Source organism: Entelurus aequoreus, linkage group LG27 (genome assembly GCF_033978785.1).
Source record: "Entelurus aequoreus isolate RoL-2023_Sb linkage group LG27, RoL_Eaeq_v1.1, whole genome shotgun sequence".
NCBI classification, from domain to species: domain Eukaryota; kingdom Metazoa; phylum Chordata; class Actinopteri; order Syngnathiformes; family Syngnathidae; genus Entelurus; species Entelurus aequoreus.
Window position 1 is genome coordinate 22,700,473 of NC_084757.1, and position 21,495 is coordinate 22,721,967.

Genomic DNA, 21,495 nt, shown 5'->3' on the forward strand with positions numbered 1-21,495 from the left:
TTTTAAATTATTTAACGTTTACAGTAAATCTCTATATCAACTTCAAGTTGATATAAAGTAATATAAATTAAAAAAATGTTTTATGGCTTTTCTGTCAAAAACAACTTAGTTTTTTTTACAGTAAAACTGAAATATGCAGTATTTAGTAATTAGAGCCCTAAAATATCAATAATGCAGGACACCATTGATTTTAATTATTTAATATTTTTGAGTAATCACAGTGAAAATATTAATAAAATCCCACTAAATATATTTGGGATCCAAAAGGTGCCCCACTCATAAAGTGATACATTTTTATGAGTTTTTTTTTTTACTTTCAACACTTAAGTTACAAGATCAACTTCAGATATATCCGTCGATTTTACGTTTGAACTACTATTTTGTTTGTTTTATACTCTTTTGTCAAAGAAAACCTTGATGTTTTTATATGGCTGCTACACAATATATGCAATATTTACCACATAAAACATTTTAAAGTGAAATATTTGAAGTAATTGGAGCCCTGAAAATAATTCATTATAACATGGATTTTTTTGTCATTATTTTTTTTTGTTGAGCAATGGCAAAAACAGAAAAAAAGAAAGACAAAAGAAAAAAAACAGCCTGCATGGCAGCTTTGTGTCAACATTTTCTCGTTAGATTTCACCTCATTCCACTTTTTTTAATGTTCTTTTTTATTTTTACAATAGTATTTCCAGAATGTGTGGCGGGCCGGTAAACAATTAGCTGCGGGCCGCAAATGGCCCCCGGGCCGCACTTTGGACACCCCTGCCATTGATTTTAATTCTTTCATATTTTTGAGTAATCACAGTGAAAAGATAAATAAAATCCCATTAAATATATTTGGAATCCAAAAGGTGCCCCACTCAGAAAGTGATACATTTGTATTAGTTTTTTTTATTTATTACTTTGAACACTTAATTTACGAGCTCAACTTCAATCAATCAATCAATCAATCAATGTTTATTTATATAGCCCTAAATCACAAGTGTCTCAAAGGGCTGTACAAGCCACAACGACATCCTCGGTACAGAGCCCACATATCTTCAGATATATCTGTCCATTTTACGTTTTAACTATTATTTTGTTTGTTTTATGCTCTTTTGTCAAATAAAATGTTGATGTTTTTGTATGGCAACCACACAATATATGCAATATTTCCCACATAAAACATTTTAAAGTGAAATATTTGAAATAATTGGAGCCTTGAATAGGTCAATAATTCATTATGACAGATTTTTTTTTTTTTGAGCAATGGCAAAAAAAAGACAAATAAAGAGACAAAAGAAAAAAAAAGCCTGCATGGTAGCTTTGTGTCAACATTGCAACTTTTTCTAGTTAGATTTCACCTCATTCCACTTTTTTTTTAAAATGTTTTTTTAAATTTTTGCAATAGCATTTCCAGAATGTGTGGCGGGCCGGTAAACAATTAGCTGCGGGCCGCAAATGGCCCCCGGGCCGCACTTTGGACACCCCTGCCATTGATTTTAATTCTTTCATATTTTTGAGTAATCACAGTGAAAAGATAAATAAAATCCCATTAAATATATTTGGAATCCAAAAGGTGCCCCACTCAGAAAGTGATACATTTGTATTATTTTGTTTTTTTTACTTTGAACACTTAAGTTACGAGCTCAACTTCAGATATATCTGACCATTTTACGTTTTAACTATTATTTTGTTTGTTTTATGCTCTTTTGTCAAATAAAATGTTGATGTTTTTGTATGGCAACCACACAATATATGCAATATTTCCCACATAAAACATTTTAAAGTGAAATATTTGAAATAATTGGAGCCTTGAATAGGTCAATAATTCATTATAACAGTTTTTTTTTTTTTTGAGCAATGGCAAAAAAAAGAAAAATAAAGAGACAAAAGAAAAAAAAAAGCCTGCATGGTAGCTTTGTGTCAACATTGCAACTTTTTCTAGTTTGATTTCACCTCATTCCACTTTTTTTTTTTAAATGTTTTTTTTAAATTTTTGCAATAGCATTTCCAGAATGTGTGGCGGGCCAGTAAACAATTAGCTGCGGGCCGCAAATGGCCCCCGGGCCGCACTTTGGACACCCCTGCCATTGATTTTAATTCTTTCATATTTTTGAGTAATCACAGTGAAAAGATAAATAAAATCCCATTAAATATATTTGGAATCCAAAAGGTGCCCCACTCAGAAAGTGATACATTTGTATTAGTTTTTGTTTTTTTTACTTTGAACACTTAAGTTACGAGCTCAACTTCAATCAATCAATCAATCAATGTTTATTTATATAGCCCTAAATCACAAGTGTCTCAAAGGGCTGTACAAGCCACAACGACATCCTCGGTACAGAGCCCACATAACTTCAGATATATCTGTCCATTTTACGTTTTAACTATTATTTTGTTTCTTTTATGCTCTTTTGTCAAATAAAATGTTGATGTTTTTGTATGGCAACCACACAATATATGCAATATTTCCCACATAAAACATTTTAAAGTGAAATATTTGAAGTAATTGGAGCCTTGAATAGGTCAATAATTCATTATAACAGATTTTTTTTTTTTGAGCAATGGCAAAAAAAAAGAAAAATAAAGAGACAAAAGAAAAAAAAAGCCTGCATGGTAGCTTTGTGTCAACATTGCAACTTTTTCTAGTTAGATTTCACCTCATTCCACTTTTTTTTTAAATGTTTTTTAAAATTTTTGCAATAGCATTTCCAGAATGTGTGGCGGGCCGGTAAACAATTAGCTGCGGGCCGCAAATGGCCCCCGGGCCGCACTTTGGCCACCCCTGCCATTGATTTTAATTATTTCATATTTTTGAGTAATCACAGTGAAAAGATAAATAAAATCCCATTAAATATATTTGGAATCCAAAAGGTGCCCCACTCAGAAAGTGATACATTTGTATTATTTAGTTTTTTTTACTTTGAACACTTAAGTTACGAGCTCAACTTCAGATATATCTGTCCATTTTACGTTTTAACTATTATTTTGTTTGTTTTATGCTCTTTTGTCAAATAAAATGTTGATGTTTTTGTATGGCAACCACACAATATATGCAATATTTCCCACATAAAACATTTTAAAGTGAAATATTTGAAATAATTGGAGCCTTGAATAGGTCAATAATTCATTATAAACAGATTTTTTTTTTTGAGCAATGGCAAAAAAAAGAAAAATAAAGAGACAAAAGGAAAAAAAAGCCTGCATGGTAGCTTTGTGTCAACATTGCAACTTTTTCTAGTTAGATTTCACCTCATTCCACTTTTTTTTAAATGTTTTTTTAAATTTTTGCAATAGCATTTCCAGAATGTGTGGCGGGCCGGTAAACAATTAGCTGCGGGCCGCACTTTGGACACCCCTGCCATTGATTTTAATTATTTCATATTTTTGAGTAATCACAGTGAAAAGATAAATAAAATCCCATTAAATATATTTGGAATCCAAAAGGTGCCCCACTCAGAAAGTGATACATTTGTATTAGTTTTTTTTTTTTTTACTTTGAACACTTAAGTTATGAGCTCAACTTCAATCAATCAATCAATCAATCAATGTTTATTTATATAGCCCTAAATCACAAGTGTCTCAAAGGGCTGTACAAGCCACAACGACATCCTCGGTACAGAGCCCACATAACTTCAGATATATCTGTCCATTTTACGTTTTAACTATTATTTTGTTTGTTTCATGCTCTTTTGTCAAATAAAATGTTGATGTTTTTGTATGGCAACCACACAATATATGCAATATTTCCCACATAAAACATTTTAAAGTGAAATATTTGAAATAATTGGAGCCTTGAATAGGTCAATAATTCATTATAACAGATTTTTTTTTTTTTGAGCAATGGCAAAAAAAAGAAAAATAAAGAGACAAAAGAAAAAAAAAAGCCTGCATGGTAGCTTTGTGTCAACATTGCAACTTTTTCTAGTTAGATTTCACCTCATTCCACTTTTTTTTTTAAATGTTTTTTTTAAATTTTTGCAATAGCATTTCCAGAATGTGTGGCGGGCCGGTAAACAATTAGCTGCAGGCCGCAAATGGCCCCCGGGCCGCACTTTGGACACCCCTGCCATTGATTTTAATTCTTTCATATTTTTGAGTAATCACAGTGAAAAGATAAATAAAATCCCATTAAATATATTTGGAATCCAAAAGGTGCCCCACTCAGAAAGTGATACATTTGTATTAGTTTTTTTTTTTTTTTACTTTGAACACTTAAGTTTCGAGCTCAACTTCAATCAATCAATCAATCAATGTTTATTTATATAGCCCTAAATCACAAGTGTCTCAAAGGGCTGTACAAGCCACAACGACATCCTCGGTACAGAGCCCACATAACTTCAGATATATCTGTCCATTTTACGTTTTAACTATTATTTTGTTTGTTTTATGCTCTTTTGTCAAATAAAATGTTGATGTTTTTGTATGGCAACCAACCACACAATATATGCAATATTTCCCACATAAAACATTTTAAAGTGAAATATTTGAAATAATTGGAGCCTGAATAGGTCAATAATTCATTATAACAGATTTTTTTTTGAGCAATGGCAAAAAAAAGAAAAATAAAGAGACAAAAGAAAAAAAAAGCCTGCATGGTAGCTTTGTGTCAACATTGCAACTTTTTCTAGTTAGATTTCACCTCATTCCACTTTTTTTTAAAATGTTTTTTTAAATTTTTGCAATAGCATTTCCAGAATGTGTGGCGGGCCGGTAAACAATTAGCTGCGGGCCGCAAATGGCCCCCGGGCCGCACTTTGGACACCCCTGCCATTGATTTTAATTCTTTCATATTTTTGAGTAATCACAGTGAAAAGATAAATAAAATCCCATTAAATATATTTGGAATCCAAAAGGTGCCCCACTCAGAAAGTGATACATTTGTATTATTTTGTTTTTTTTACTTTGAACACTTAAGTTACGAGCTCAACTTCAATCAATCAATCAATCAATCAATCAATCAATCAATGTTTATTTATATAGCCCTAAATCACAAGTGTCTCAAAGGGCTGTACAAGCCACAACGACATCCTCGGTACAGAGCCCACATAACTTCAGATATATCTGTCCATTTTACGTTTTAACTATTATTTTGTTTGTTTTATGCTCTTTTGTCAAATAAAATGTTGATGTTTTTGTATGGCAACCACACAATATATGCAATATTTCCCACATAAAACATTTTAAAGTGAAACATTTGAAATAATTGGAGCCTTGAATAGGTCAATAATTCATTATAACAGATTTTTTTTTTTTTTGAGCAATGGCAAAAAAAAAGAAAAATAAAGAGACAAAAGAAAAATAAAGCCTGCATGGTAGCTTTGTGTCAACATTGCAACTTTTTCTAGTTAGATTTCACCTCATTCCACTTTTTTTTTTTAAATGTTTTTTTAAATTTTTGCAATAGCATTTCCAGAATGTGTGGCGGGCCGGTAAACAATTAGCTGCGGGCCGCAAATGGCCCCCGGGCCGCACTTTGGACACCCCTGCCATTGATTTTAATTCTTTCATATTTTTGAGTAATCACAGTGAAAAGATAAATAAAATCCCATTAAATATATTTGGAATCCAAAAGGTGCCCCACTCAGAAAGTGATACATTTGTATTATTTTGTTTTTTTTACTTTGAACACTTAAGTTACGAGCTCAACTTCAGATATATCTGTCCATTTTACGTTTTAACTATTATTTTGTTTGTTTTATGCTCTTTTGTCAAATAAAATGTTGATGTTTTTGTATGGCAACCACACAATATATGCAATATTTCCCACATAAAACATATTAAAGTGAAATATTTGAAATAATTGGAGCCTTGAATAGGTCAATAATTCATTATAAACAGATTTTTTTTTTTTTGAGCAATGGCAAAAAAAAGAAAAATAAAGAGACAAAAGAAGAAAAAAGCCTGCATGGTAGCTTTGTGTCAACATTGCAACTTTTTCTAGTTAGATTTCACCTCATTCCACTTTTTTTTAAATGTTTTTTTTTAATTTTTGCAATAGCATTTCCAGAATGTGTGGCGGGCCGGTAAACAATTAGCTGCGGGCCGCAAATGGCCCCCGGGCCGCACTTTGGCCAACCCTGCCATTGATTTTAATTCTTTCATATTTTTGAGTAATCACAGTGAAAAGATAAATAAAATCCCATTAAATATATTTGGAATCCAAAAGGTGCCCCACTCAGAAAGTGATACATTTGTATTAGTTTTTTTTTTTTTTTACTTTGAACACTTAAGTTACGAGCTCAACTTCAATCAATCAATCAATCAATGTTTATTTATATAGCCCTGAATCACAAGTGTCTCAAAGGGCTGTACAAGCCACAACGACATCCTCGGTACAGAGCCCACATAACTTCAGATATATCTGTCCATTTTACGTTTTAACTATTATTTTGTTTGTTTTATGCTCTTTTGTCAAATAAAATGTTGATGTTTTTGTATGGCAACCACACAATATATGCAATATTTCCCACATAAAACATATTAAAGTGAAATATTTGAAATAATTGGAGCCTTGAATAGGTCAATAATTCATTATAAACAGATTTTTTTTTTTTTGAGCAATGGCAAAAAAAAGAAAAATAAAGAGACAAAAGAAGAAAAAAGCCTGCATGGTAGCTTTGTGTCAACATTGCAACTTTTTCTAGTTAGATTTCACCTCATTCCACTTTTTTTTAAATGTTTTTTTTAATTTTTGCAATAGCATTTCCAGAATGTGTGGCGGGCCGGTAAACAATTAGCTGCGGGCCGCAAATGGCCCCCGGGCCGCACTTTGGACACCCCTGCCATTGATTTTAATTCTTTCATATTTTTGAGTAATCACAGTGAAAAGATAAATAAAATCCCATTAAATATATTTGGAATCCAAAAGGTGCCCCACTCAGAAAGTGATACATTTGTATTAGTTTTTTTTTTTTTTACTTTGAACACTTAAGTTACGAGCTCAACTTCAATCAATCAATCAATCAATGTTTATTTACATAGCCCTAAATCACAAGTGTCTCAAAGGGCTGTACAAGCCACAACGACATCCTCGGTACAGAGCCCACATAACTTCAGATATATCTGTCCATTTTACGTTTTAACTATTATTTTGTTTGTTTTATGCTCTTTTGTCAAATAAAATGTTGATGTTTTTGTATGGCAACCACACAATATATGCAATATTTCCCACATAAAACATTTTAAAGTGAAATATTTGAAATAATTGGAGCCTTGAATAGGTCAGTAATTCATTATAACAGATTTTTTTTTTTTTGAGCAATGGCAAAAAAAAGACAAATAAAGAGACAAAAGGAAAAAAAAGCCTGCATGGTAGCTTTGTGTCAACATTGCAACTTTTTCTAGTTAGATTTCACCTCATTCCACTTTTTTTTTAATTTTTGCAATAGCATTTCCAGAATGTGTGGCGGGCCGGTAAACAATTAGCTGCGGGCCGCAAATGGCCCCCGGGCCGCACTTTGGCCACCCCTGGTCTAATGCAATCTTCAGGCAGGAATTTGAGGTGCACGGGTGACGTCACGTTGACCCCCCCCCCTTATTGGACAAGAGCGCGCAAGCTGGAGGATACTCCACCCGGGCCGCATGCACATGCGCACAACTACACGCCCACACACACACACACGCGCACACACACTCCCACGCACGCAGACCGAGTGGGGGGAGAGAGAAAAGGAGAGAGCCGTGGAAGGTGCGTGGAGGAGAGAAAGAAAGGAAGCCATCGCAGAGAGCGGCGCCACAAGGAGAGGACCATGCATGCTGGATTGACTGCGCACAAGCACCCCGCACAATCAATGGCTCGCCTTTGAAATCGTTCACAATTTATCGGCAAGCAGGACGACGAGAGAGAGAGCCAAAAAGAGCGGGGCGGAATTAAAGACCCCCCCCCCCCCACCCCGGAAACATGGAGCTCACCATGGAGAACATCGGCAACCTGCACGGCGTGTCCCACTCCCACCAAAGCGGCGACTTAATGAACTCCCCGCACGCCCGCCAGTCGTCCGCCTCCCACCGGAACCTGGTGTCGTCCCACGGCCGCTCGGCCATGGTGTCCAGCATGGCCTCCATCCTGGAGGGGGCCGGCGACTACCGCGCGGACCACGCGCTCTCCGGGCCCCTGCACCCGGCCATGACCATGTCGTGCGACTCGGGCATGAGCCTGAGCAGCACCTACACCACCCTGACGCCGCTGCAGCACCTGCCGCCCATCTCCACCGTGTCGGACAAGTTCCACCACCCGCACGCGCACGCGCACCACCACCACCACCACCACCCGGCGCACCAGCGGCTGTCGGCGGGCAACGTCAGCGGGAGCTTCACGCTCATGCGCGACGACCGCAGCCTGGCGTCCATGGGCAACCTCTACGGCCACTACCCGAAGGACATGTCCGGCATGGGCCAGCCGCTGTCCCCGCTCTCCAACGGCCTCGGGCCCTTGCACAGCTCCCAGCAGTCCCTCGGCGCCTACGGCCCCGGAGCGCACCTCTCCAACGACAAGATGCTCTCCGCCGGGGGGTTCGACTCCCACGCCATGCTGTCCCGGGGCGAGGAGCACCTGGCGCGGGGGCTCGGCGGCCACGGAGCCGGGCTCATGTCGTCCCTGAACGGCATGCACCACCACAGCCACCCGCACTCTCAGGCCAACGGCTCCATGCTGTCAGACCGGGACCGGCAGACGGTGGTCGGCGGCGTCCAGGGCGGAGGCTCCGGCCAGGTGGAGGAGATCAACACCAAGGAGGTGGCGCAGCGAATCACCGCCGAGCTGAAGCGCTACAGCATCCCGCAGGCCATCTTCGCCCAGAGGATCTTGTGCCGCTCCCAGGGGACTCTCTCCGACCTGCTGCGGAACCCTAAACCGTGGAGTAAACTCAAGTCCGGCCGGGAGACCTTCCGGCGGATGTGGAAGTGGCTCCAGGAGCCGGAGTTCCAGCGGATGTCGGCGCTCCGGCTTGCAGGTGAGTGACGATCGAGGCCGCGCACGATCAATTCCGAGTCAATGTGGCGAGACCTGTCAATGGCGGGCTCCAAACGGACATTACTGCAAGTTATTAGTCGATTAAATCGAGTCAAACTTGGTCGGGGGGGGGGGGTGTTAAATGTAGGCCTGGGGTTGACTCTTGTTTGATTGATGCATGCATTTATTTGACTATATTATATATATACACACATACAGTATATATATATATATTTATATATATATATATATGCACCCAAAACAATCAAATCCTGGCCTATATTAAAGATGAGTTGGGGGTGGTGGGGATGTGGGGGTGTCTATGAAACCCCCCACCCCCCTCCTATGGATCAATACTTCCAGGTCCAGGCGTCCCCTTTCAGAGTGGCGCTCTGATAAATGATCGATTCGGATCCAGATGTCGGCATATTTTGCTAGAACAAAAAAAAAGCATGGTGCATTTTAAAAAAAAAAAATTTTTTTTTTAATTTTGCAGGAAAATCAACAACACCCTGCCACTGAAAAGAGTTGAGCTTGCAGGTTTAAAGCGCACGCATCCTCTCTCATCGACGCCCTGTTGTTGTTAAACGGCCGTTAGACGTCAATCAGCCGCCTCCCCTACGCACCCCCCCACCCCCCCCCACCCCTTTTTTTTTTTGCTCGTCGTTATTCAAAGCCAACACTTCAATTAAGGCAGATAGTGTGGCATATTTTAGTCCAAGTCGATGCCTTATTGAAAAGCACTTAATTGGCATGTAAATTGTTCCTCTGTTGCGTTTTAGCTCGGGTTCTGGTAAATAAAGATTTAAACACCTGCAGCCCCCCCCCCCAACCCCCCTCCAGCCCACCCTTCCCTTACAATTGTCTCTTTAAGTGCCACCGCTGTTAAAGCTAATTGGGCTGTGGGGTTTTATATCTTCCACACACTGTGCGTCGGTATAAAACCCGCCGATATCCGTCGAGAGTGAAAGACAAGGTGTGCTTAAAATCCATTCAAGCTGCAGAAAAGAGCATAAACATGGTTTGATTTCAATTATTTCTACAACCTGGAGCCAAAATGGCGCTCAAATGGCACACAATGACAAATGGCTTGTATATGTAAATGTGCGGGACAATTATTTTACTGATTGCATTTAAAATCACCATTATGGCGGGTTGCCCGCGTGGGCCGGGTGTGTGTGTGTGTGTGTGTGTGTGTGTGTGTGTGTGTGTGTGTGTGTGTGTGTGAGGGGTGGGGGGTGTTCTATATCCTGAAAGTGAGGCTTGCTGGGCCACATCAATCAATAACTTCAAATTACTATTCCAAATTCATCACAGCCACACAAATCAATGTAGCCGCCCTGCTTAGCTAATGTGAAAATGCCACTGTCTGTATATGCACACACACACACACACACACACACTCAGTGTGTGTGTGTGTGTGTGTGTTGAGATGGCCCGTTTTCAGGGGGACTGTGCATGCCCTTCACGCCTAATGGAGCAAACACCCAGAGGGTCCGATGATGTGGTCCTCACGCGTGCACACACTATACCGATTGTTTTAAAAAAAAAATACCTGTTTTTATTTGAAATCCTTATTTTTAACATCAACACATAGCTTAAGTGCTAGCAAGAGGCGGCAGCGTTGGGAAGATGCAACGCTGTAAACAATTCGTCTTTTGCATCTGTGTTGAATTCCACACTCCATCTCAATGTATTTGGTGGGATCGATACAGGCCTGATCGATAAGGATAGCCAGTGCATCTATCAATTATCCCGCCTCAGCACTCTCTGCCATTGGTCTCTCCCCTGCAGGAGAATGAGGAGGGGTGGGGGGTGTATAGTGAAAAAAAAGAAAAAAAAAGGTGGGGGCGATGTAGTATAAGACAGCTGTTATTAAAAAATGCAATCATAACCTTTTCCTGTCTTAGTTGCCATTAGGTTGTGTATATTCCACAACTGTCGTCAGTCCAAATGTGCCATTTTATAGTCTTGGATAGCCTTTTGCTTGTATCTTTATTTCATTTTTTTGAAAATATAATCAAAAATCTCATATAAATTAGAATATTCATTCTTAAACTGTGCTACAAGAACCACCGGTGGTGCACATTGGCCCAACAAAGTGGGCAAGATTTTAATTTTTTTTTAAAATAGATAGATATGCATGGAAAAATAACACTTATAGACCGTAATTATGCACCAGGATTTCCACATCATTCACAGTAAAATACTGTAATCAACATTTAATGTATCATAACATGCAATACCCTTATGTTTCACAACTGCTATTTCACAATAAAACATGGTACATGTTATTGTGATAGTAATATAAATATTAGCCAATTTACAGTGAAAATGTATACAGCGTAAATATGCATTGAAAATGAGTTCAATCAAAACTGATAAAAGTTATATGCAAGTACAAGCAACAATGTTCAAACCTAAACCGAGACGAGTATGCAGAGTTGGCAATTTGGTGCAGAACCATAGTAGTCTATTATGAATTGTGGATTAATCTCTACTTCATTCCATTTTCCATTCTTGAGCGCCAAAAAAGGCGAATTTCTTGCTCACAATATCCTGGCAATCAAGCTCCTTTTTCCTTTGACCGAAAAGTGCAGTTGATTCATTAGCATACGAATGGCTGAGGCACGTTCCGGGGTTCTTAGGTCAGGGCGCACCGGACAAAAAGACAAGAGAGGGGATGGGGGGCCTTTTTTTTTGTAGGACTGGGCGGCTCTATTACAATGAAAAGTACTGCACTTGTGGACTAGGCCTTAATCCGAGTGACCCTGGGTTGTTGTTCCAGTTTAATAATGATGAAAGGATATGTGAAAGATTTTACAATTGTGATCTCTCGTCCTTGAATTGGCTTGAATTCATGTGGAGATTTCAAGTGGACTTCAGGCTTCGGAGTTTTATTTATATTGTTAGTCCACTAGATGGTGCTACTTTTCCCATTCAAAGCATGCAGCAATTTTTTTTCTCTTTTACGTTTTTTTTTTGCACGGGCTTGCGAAATGGTTAGCATGTCTCTCTATTGACGTTTGGAATGGTGTAAAAATCGTGTAATAGTGGTACCTCAACTTTTAAGAGTGTTTTGAGATAAAAGCTGTATTGTTGCTGATTGTTACGCTTTATAAGTTGCAAGCAAAATTTGAGTTACAAAAATTAGTTAGCAGCAAATGCCACAACGAACCCGACCAAAACATTTGCTGTATAGTAATAACTTATAGCGAGAGATCGTCAAAACGTTGTTTTGCAACCAAAATGATAGAAAGTATGAGAAGGATAGTACTAAGAAGAAGAAGTGAATGATGAAAAAAAGAAATAATATAAAATCACGACAGAGCGTGTCGCCAACTTCGATTCGAGCGTATCACTACTAGTCTGCTCCATGCTGAAGCAGAATGAGTCTAATGCCTACTAGGGCTGGGCGATATGACTAAAAAATGTATCACGATATAAGTGTTTTATATCAGTCGATATCGATAATTATTGATAAAAAAAAAAAAAACTATTCTAAATAAAGACCAGGAGAAAAAAGGCTGAATTTAAATACTTTTATTTTAAATATAACCTTTAACCTTTAGAACGAGGTCAGCATTATGAAACACAGTCAGATAAATGAAAATACTGGTCGATGTGCAAATATTGACATTAAATAAATGCTTAATCCAACAAAATGTGCAAAGTATTGTAATTAAGAAATTAGTAGTGTACAACTCAGGCTTTAAAGCCATATTGGTAACAATATATGCAAATAAATAACAGTCACATTAAGCAAGCAGAAACAAACATGTCTTACAGAATATTGTAAACATCGGAATAAACTTGCGTCTGAACATCTGTGACAAAACAAACCTGTTACCCTCTTCAGTCATTTATGGAAAAATCAAACCAACTTCAGTATCTCCTTTTCCATGGATTCCCTGCACATTGTGTAAAGCTTAGGAATAGCTGTCTTGGAAAAGTGCTTTCGGCCAGGTAGAACATAACGGGGGTCGAGCACGTGTATGAGATTCTTGTACCCAGACTTCTCAACTATGCTGAGCGCTAGCATGTCCTTCGCTAATTGATACACCACTGCATCCGTTATTTCTTTATAACCTTTTGAATTTTTGTCGTATGGCATTGCTGCCGAGTAATACTGTCTGCGGCAACAACAGACCACCATCGAGACGATGGTGGTCTGTTGTTGCCGCTTCGGTGCTGTTCCACTTGCACCGGCTGATGTAGATGGTTGTGTCTGTTTGATACTGCTGTACTCCAGCGGGTGAGAGCGGCTCAGGTGCTAAAATAAGTTTGTCGTGTTCCCAGACTTGGTCGGGACGACAACCTTGCAAAGTTTGCAGACAGTATTACTCTGATTCGTATCGGATTTTAAAAAATCCAAAATACTGCCGAACTGGTGACGTGACGTTTCCTTTTTTATTTACAATTTCCTCTCGTGCTGCCGCGCTCATATTCCCGTTTCGTTTCACTCCTCGTCGTCAGCTAGCCGTTGTTGCTTTTTTTTTCTCTTCCTGTTAGCATTTCCCAGAATGCCTTGCGGTTCAGGCTCGGCCGTGATAGGTGGAGAGGCCAAAGCCCTTCCTCTGCCTACACCCCCCAGAATGCCGTGCGGTTCCGGCTCTGCCTTTCTTCCTATTTTTTTTCTAACAGAACTCAGTGAAATTATCGAACGTTTTATCGACCCCATTTTCTATTGATATTGATCACATGTCTATCGCGATATATATTGTTATTGTTTTATCGCCCAGCCCTAATGCCTACCAAGAATGTTAAAACAATATTTAAATGGCGCACATGTATTTATGAAAATATGGAAAAGCTGCTGTTGGTGTGTTTGATGGAGAAGCAGCTAGGGCTAATATAACTTCCAAAAATTACTGTAGCTGTTAGTAGAACATTCTATTGCATTGTTTAGTTTTTTTTCAAACAATATTTGGAACAAGAATTTTGTTTCCCTTTTTAAAAGGCATATTACATGTTAAAACTGCGCAGGAGGGACAAATCACCAAATACCTTCATTACAATTCATTTCAATGAGAAATGTTAATTTGAGATACCAAATGTTTTGAGTTGAAGCTGTCACAGAACCAATCATCTCCCTGCTTGGCACTCAGCATCAAGGGTTGGAATTGGGGGTTAAATCACCAAAATGATTCCCGGGCGCGGCCACCGCTGCTGCTCACTGCTCCCCTCTCCTCCCAGGGGGGTGAACAAGGGGATGGGTCGAATGCAGAGGTTCATTTCACCACACCTAGTGTGTGTGTGACTATCATTGGTACTTTAACTTTTAAATGGAGGCACTACTGCATACTGTATGTCAGTGTTTTTCAACCACTGTGCCGCGGCACACTAGTGTGCCGTGAGATACAGTCTGGTGTGCCGTGGGAGATTATCTAGTTTCACCTATTTGGGTTAAAAATATGTTTTGCAAACTTGTAATTATAGTTTGCAAATGATGTGTTGTTGTTGAGTGTCGGTGCTGTTTAGAGCTCGGCAGAGTAGGTGGCAGCCGGTAGCTAATTGCTTTCTAGATGTCGGAAACAGCGGGAGGCAGCGTGCAGGTAAAAAATGTGTCCAATGCTTAAACCAAAAATAAACAAAAGGCGAGTGCCGCTAAGAAAAGGCATTGAAGCTTAGGGAAGGCTATGCAGAACACAACTAAAACTGGACTGGCTACAAAGTATACAAAAACAGAATGCTGGATAACAGCAAAGACTTACTGCGGAGTCCACAAAGTACATCCGAACATGACATGACAATCAACAATGTCCCCACAAAGAAGGATAAAAACAACTGAAATATTTTTGATAGCTAAAACAAAGTAGATGCGGGAAATATCGCTCAAAGGAAGACATGAAACTGCTACAGGAAAATACCAAAAAAAGAGAAAAAGCCACCAAAATAGGAGCGCAAGACAAGAACTAAAACACTACACACAGGAAAATAACAAAAAAGTCCAAATAGGTCAGGGTGTGATGTGACAGGTGGTGACAGTACACCTACTTTGAGACAAGAGCTATATTGATACATAGTTGGTTATGGTTTAAAGTCATATCCAACAATTGCGAGACGACTTTTTACTGTCAACTGAGTTTCGTTTTTTAATGATTTCTGCTGGTGGTGTGCCTCCGCATTTTCTCAACGCAAAAAATGTGCCTTGGCTCAAAAAAGGTTGAAAAACACTGCTGTATGTGTTTGTGACGTGGGTTTTTACTCTTTTTTTTTTAGATACAGAAACACATGTGGTGTTATGTAAACAAACTGGCGTGTTAAAACCTCCAAGTGTTTTCAAACAGTGAGTGATCTATCAAAAGGTTACAGTCTAGTAACTTGATTTTACAGCCCATTAGAAAGCATTTAAAAGGTTGGCGTCGACGGTGCTGTCCATGGTGCTGACCTAGCCCTCCACTCCTCAGTCAGTTTGAGGACAGTTCAAGGTGGTGACCCCCCTCCCCCCGCCCCCTCAACACATGGTTAATCACATTCTTGTATATAGGCCCTAAACACAATTATTTCATCCCACAAGCTTCCAGCCACATGGATCAATAGCACAATGCACAATGGCGTCGATCACACGCATCTGCACCCCAAACGGGATGACAAAATAAACAAATCAGCACTTCTTCTTTTGGGCTGTTTAAGGTTCTAATTGGATATAAGGCATTAATGTGTGATTGATGCCGGATAATGTTGAAGAAGAGAAAAAAAATACCCATGTAAGCTCGCGAGATGATCAATAGCTCGCCTTAATAATTGATGTGGCGGTACTATGGGGAGGGCGGGTGAAGCATGGGAGTAAACAGTGCAGCTGCGGTTTGGGAGCCTGGTTGTTCGTTAAGCACACAGCAGTCAACGTGTGATGTAAGGAGAGCGAGACACGCGTGTACACTCTTTAAAACCCCTCTAGTGGGAGAGTGGCGGCGCTCGTTTTCACCGCAGGTCATTTCATCCCCCCCACCCCGAACCCCTTAGGCTATTTCGGCTTGCCAAGGTGTTGCGGATCATGTATGACACATGACATGACATCGACCTCACCTCAAAAGAAATCGGAGAAGGGTCTTTATATGCAGTATAAGTCAACTTCAAAAATATATTAGAAAGTGAACCATTCAGTGCAGTGGTCTGATGGGTACATGTACAAATATGGAAGCCCTTTTTATTTAGAAATGTGTTTTATTAAAGCTTGTAAATATTTCATAAAACCGTTTATTGTGACCTAATCGTATGTTAGCGCTGTCGTTTTTCAATTTTTATTCATTTATTTCAGGCAATGACATAAAAAAAGTACAAGGTAGACAACATGTAATAATATATATTAATATAATGCAAAATGTAATGTACAGTATGTAAGCATGATGATCCAGTTTTGCCTGAAAGGGAGTGGGAAGAAGATCATTTATTTATCCCCACCCCAACTTCTCAATTCAGTGATTAATACATTGACTTTCACTGTTACTTTGTTCAAGGATGTTGTATCATGGTGGCAATACCACAGGCAACAATAATTATTACACTGTAACAATAAATTGTGTCAACAATGTAGGAAGAATGAACATACCAACAACGGTAATAGAGAAAATACCATCAATGGTAATCAATGGCTGTCAAATGATTAATAATAAAATAAAAATAAAAATGAATAGGGATGGGACGATTTGATTCAGAATACATTCTTGATTCAACACAAAAGTTCAATTAGAATAATACATAATGTTGGATATAGTGAACATACAAACCCTTTATTTATTGAATCACAAATATTGAAATTCAACTATTTGGTGCATTTGCAAACAGCTAAAATTATGTCCAAAGCAAACTATAATCATGCTACCCAAGAATGTACAACAATTCTTCTCAACAAAAGAGGGGAAATATAACCTTAGAGGTAAACCTAATTTAAAAAATGCGTATGATCGTACAACACTTAAAACCTTTAGCATATGTGGAATTAAATTATGGAATGGATTAAGCAAAGAAATCAAACAAAGCACCAATATGATTCAGTTCAAGAGACTGTTCAAACTACAAGTGTTCACAAAGTACACAGAACAAGAATTACTAAGAACATCTTCAACCCTTTTTTTCTCTCTTTTTTTTATTGAGACAAAGATTATTTATGTATGTAATATTTGTTTGCTTACTACGGTATATTATTTATTTATTATTTTTTTGTTCACTGTTCTGTTACAGAGAGCAAGGAAATTGGATAAAATTGCTATGTTATGAAAAGGGGTAGGATTAAATAAGCTCAGCTTCTTCCTACTCCTTTTTGGACGTGCTGTAATGAAACAACTGGAAATGTGTGATGCATTACATTGTATCCGATGAAATAAACTGAAACCGAACTGAAAGCTGAAACTGAACTGAACGCTATTCTCGATTAAAACTGATTCTCGCAATATAGTATTCGTGTAAATTACTACATTTGACAGCCTTATCAATATCATGCTCATTTTGAGTACTTGACACTGGTGAAATTTGATAAACGTATGCTGACACTTTGACCAAAGTCCTATAAAAACCTTAAAAGTAAAATCATATACACTGTCAGCCCTGCGGCCATCGCTGCTGCTCACTGCTCCCCTCACCTCCCAGGGGGTGATCAAGGGTGATGGGTCAAATGCAGAGAATCATTTTGCCACACCTCGTGTGTGTGTGACAATCATTGGTAGTTTACCTTTAACTTTAAACTAGACTGTATTGGCAGGCAAATGGTTAAGAATCTAAAGATGGCCCTCTGTCATTCTTTCCCATGTGAAACTACATTATATGTATCGTTGTCATAACATAATTGCACAGAATACAGCATGTTGACTCTGACCAATTTAGGTCCTGACCCTTAGGTTTAGGAAAGAATAACAATATAAACACTTACCTTGGAGCCCGACCAGTCAATTTATGACTCTCACGGTAGAAACCACAACAGCCTTTCCTAAACTTACAGTATAAAGAGCCAAAATTGGTCTCAACGGGACACTTTTTATCGGGTCTCTGAATGTCGGAGTAGACTTTGGCCTGTAAATTCCAATAAAACGGCATCGAAATGGCTCACCGAGTGATACTACGACTTAACTAGCGACTCAAGGCTCATCGGTCAGTGCCACACATGTCAATGCAATGCAACATGGCGATAACAACCATGGCTCCTACAAAACGTAGGTCTGGAGGTGAAAAAGAATCTACAATCTTGATCTACTGTATTAAAACAAAAAAAAAACAACTGCATTTCCAATTCCTTTAAGATATGTTCGTAACTCCTCTGCTCTAAGAATCAAGATTTAAGCAGTAACTTTTGAGGGTACACCCCTTAAGTGGACACCTTTGTGCTTTAGTCAGCTTTAATCGTACACTAGGACGTTCAACTCTCAGCCTGGGGGCCAAATCAGAGGAAGACACAATTCAGTTCAAAACTTAGGAGGACATTTTTGCAGCAAATTCCTAAAAACAGTGCATTGACATTTGAACCTTGCTAGCAAACATAGAACACTGGGGTCCAAACTTGTGATTAACATAACTGAGGCATTCCTCAAAGAACCCCTTTAGGTCCTCTCCTTTTTAGCAGTTCCATTTTTTCGTAATTTGATTTAAGTAACTAAGGTTTTGCTGTAGCTTGTTTACTTCAGATACGCTCAGTAGTCACTTGTTCAACTTCTTTAGTTATACTAATGGTGTTCCTCAAGGTTCCATTTTAGGTCCTCTCTTTTTCATCATTTGGGTTATTCAACTTGTGGCCCGTGAGTTAGGATAAAACAACTTGTGATCTTTGACTAGGTCTTTAAAACAGCAGAGCGATCCTGTAACTGACAACAAATAATAGACCAAAATCAGGTGTCTACTGAGGGCTCTGGTTCTCAAAAATATACAAAATAAGACTAATAGTGAAGGGAGAAGTCAGGATTTTTGATGATTTAAAGGGGAACTGCATTTTTTTTTTCATACATTTTTCCAATCGTTCATAATCATTGTGAGAAACAAGTACACACAGGTCTTTTTATTTATCTTTTTTTTTTTTTTTTTTACAATTTTAAAGATGATAAAAAAAAACCTTAAAAGATGCGTCTAATGGGAATCACCTCTGTAGCCTTCAAAGCCCTCTAAAACAACTTCAAAACCCTCCATCAACGTTTTATAAACACACTGCCAGTCTATATATACAGGTAATGTAGTAACAGATACATTCATAACAATATGTTTATTTTATTTAAATATTTATCGTATTTTGATCATTTTATTTCTTTCTGGGACTGACTTCTTCTGTTTACATAGCAGCACACTTCTGACTTCTGGCAACAACTTGTGTTCCTACTTCCGCAACCAAACACGAGTGTGTGTTCTAAACATAGCAGACTTGGTAACAGACACTATTTTTGGACATATGAGGATTCACAACCTTATACGTTTGAATCTAAATATACTGCTGCTTATCGAAGCCAGCACCAAGGAAGAGTGAAAGCGATGTTGATGCTATAAATATGGAACTTGGAGCCAAGCTATTTCGACATAAATGGAGTGCTTATCCAAAATCAACAGGAAACGTCCCTGGCCAGCTGGACCAGATGAACAACTGTGAATCGAGTGAGTCACTTTAATATTGATCATGATACACGCAGCCCACCATGCGTGTTAGTACAACTACAGCACATACGCTGTCTGGCTAGCTCGGCGGTGTACAAAGAAAACATTAAATATGGGCTAATACTTTATAGATACTGTAAAGTGATTGTTTATGTTTTTCAGTCAGTACAAATTGGTGTCTTAATGCAGTGTTGTGCATTACAATCTCAAATGTGTTTCGTGTTGATGTAGACGCTAGTTTATCTCTTGCCGTAGTTGGCTTGTACGGCGAACACCGTAGCACACTGTTGTGTTACTACGCTAGAAAGATAGTTCCTCAGTGTTTGCTCTTACAATAACAATGTCGCTACAGTTTGGTTATTATACGGGTTACGGAACGTAAATTAAGTATTGTTGACGGTTTTTGAATGCATTTTAAAGTGATTTAGCGATACAATTGATTGCCAACCATTAGCTGCATTGCTAGCCACCTAGTACGAGACGATTGTTATATGTTAGAATGCGGAAAAAAACAAAAACTTCTCTCATAAGGATTGCGAACAATAGGCCAAATTCCAAAAAAAAGTGCAGTTCCCCTTTAAGCGGTCCTTCAGATTGAACATCTAAATCTTTAGTGCAAACAACCATATTTGGTAACCAAAAGAGTAAAAATGAGTGCTACGCAATATGTGCATCCGAAAATGCTCACTTTCGGTTTTGACATGAACGTGGTTCCACTGTGGTTCCACTGTGGAGCATCCAAGTCATGGAAGTAGATTGGTTGTTAAGTCCGGACAAAATTGTAAGATTTTACTGGCAAATTTTACTGACAAATGTTCTGACGTCCGTAGTTCACATAAAAATTTGGACTGTCAAAAATAAAGGGTCAACTCATATGATTAATCACAAAAAAATTATCGCATATACAGTTTAATCACACAATTTATTTTGACCGTATGTGCTCCTTTACCTTTACCTGTGGTGCTGAATTTCCCCCAGGGATCAATAAAGTACTTTCTATTCTATTCTATTCTATTCTATTAACGGCGGCTGATTACCTTAAATGCGACCCTAAGAAATGTCACTTCAAAATACACCATGACTGGACTTTAGATAAAAAATCCTGTATGACATTCTGCAATTGATTTTTTTTGTGTCCAAAATGTGTTTTTTTTAAGTTAATTTAAATTATGCAAGTGACCTGTGATAAATCATGATTAATCAAAATTAAAAAGTGTGATTAATCTGATTAAACATTTGTATATCATTTGACAACACTAAGAAAAAAAATTGTGTTATTTAGAATAGAATAGAACACAATGGACTTTATTGTCATTATATTGGCATATAACAAGATTAAGGACTCCAACTTAAGGTGCGGTGGTGGGAACAGATATGGGATAAAAATAAATTACACAAAAAGTAATAAAGATAAAACTAAGAATTGAAATAAATAAACTACTATCCAATAAAAATAATAAGCAATCCTGTACAATATACAAAACAATATACAAAATACTGTACAATATACAGAACAAGACAAGAGTACCGGAGGGATAACAATCAGTGTCGGATGTATTGCACTCGAAGGGTAATACTGCACATTAGAGTATTAGGGAAGGATATTGTATAGGGGTGAATTATTTATTATTTATTATTATTATTATTTATTATAAATTAGAGTTCAAGATGTGGGCTTGATGATGATTGGATAGACATGGTAAAATACCCACATGTGTGTATATAAGTGTTTTAAATCAAATGCAATTTGTCCTAACTAATACTAAAACAGACGGTGCATGGCGGCCAGCACTTAAAGGAGAAATACACTTTTTTTTAAATTTTTTGCCTATCATTCACAATCCTTATGTAAGACAAGCACACGTATGTTTTTCTTTTTTATGTTTTTTGACACGTTAAGGATAGGCTAGGCTTGAATTTATTTATCTCACAATGGGAGCATTTTGTGGTTGCAATGCAGATACAAAAATACACAAAAATAAGCT

The 21,495-nt window shown here is 38.1% G+C and overlaps 1 protein-coding gene and 1 long non-coding RNA gene across 2 annotated transcripts in view; one reads left to right on the top strand and one right to left on the bottom strand.

Annotated features, from left to right (window-relative positions):
• LOC133644797 (uncharacterized) overlaps positions 1-21,495 on the bottom strand; it is a 132,482-nt gene that overhangs the window by 96,606 nt on the left and 14,381 nt on the right. The gene's annotated exons all lie outside the window — the stretch shown is intronic.
• Positions 7,892-21,495, top strand: part of onecut3a (one cut homeobox 3a) — a 53,054-nt gene continuing 39,450 nt past the window's right edge. Inside the window, exon 1 of the mRNA XM_062039541.1 lies at positions 7,892-8,942. Coding sequence (XP_061895525.1) covers positions 7,892-8,942 — 1,051 coding nt within the window. The remainder of the gene's footprint in view (positions 8,943-21,495) is intronic.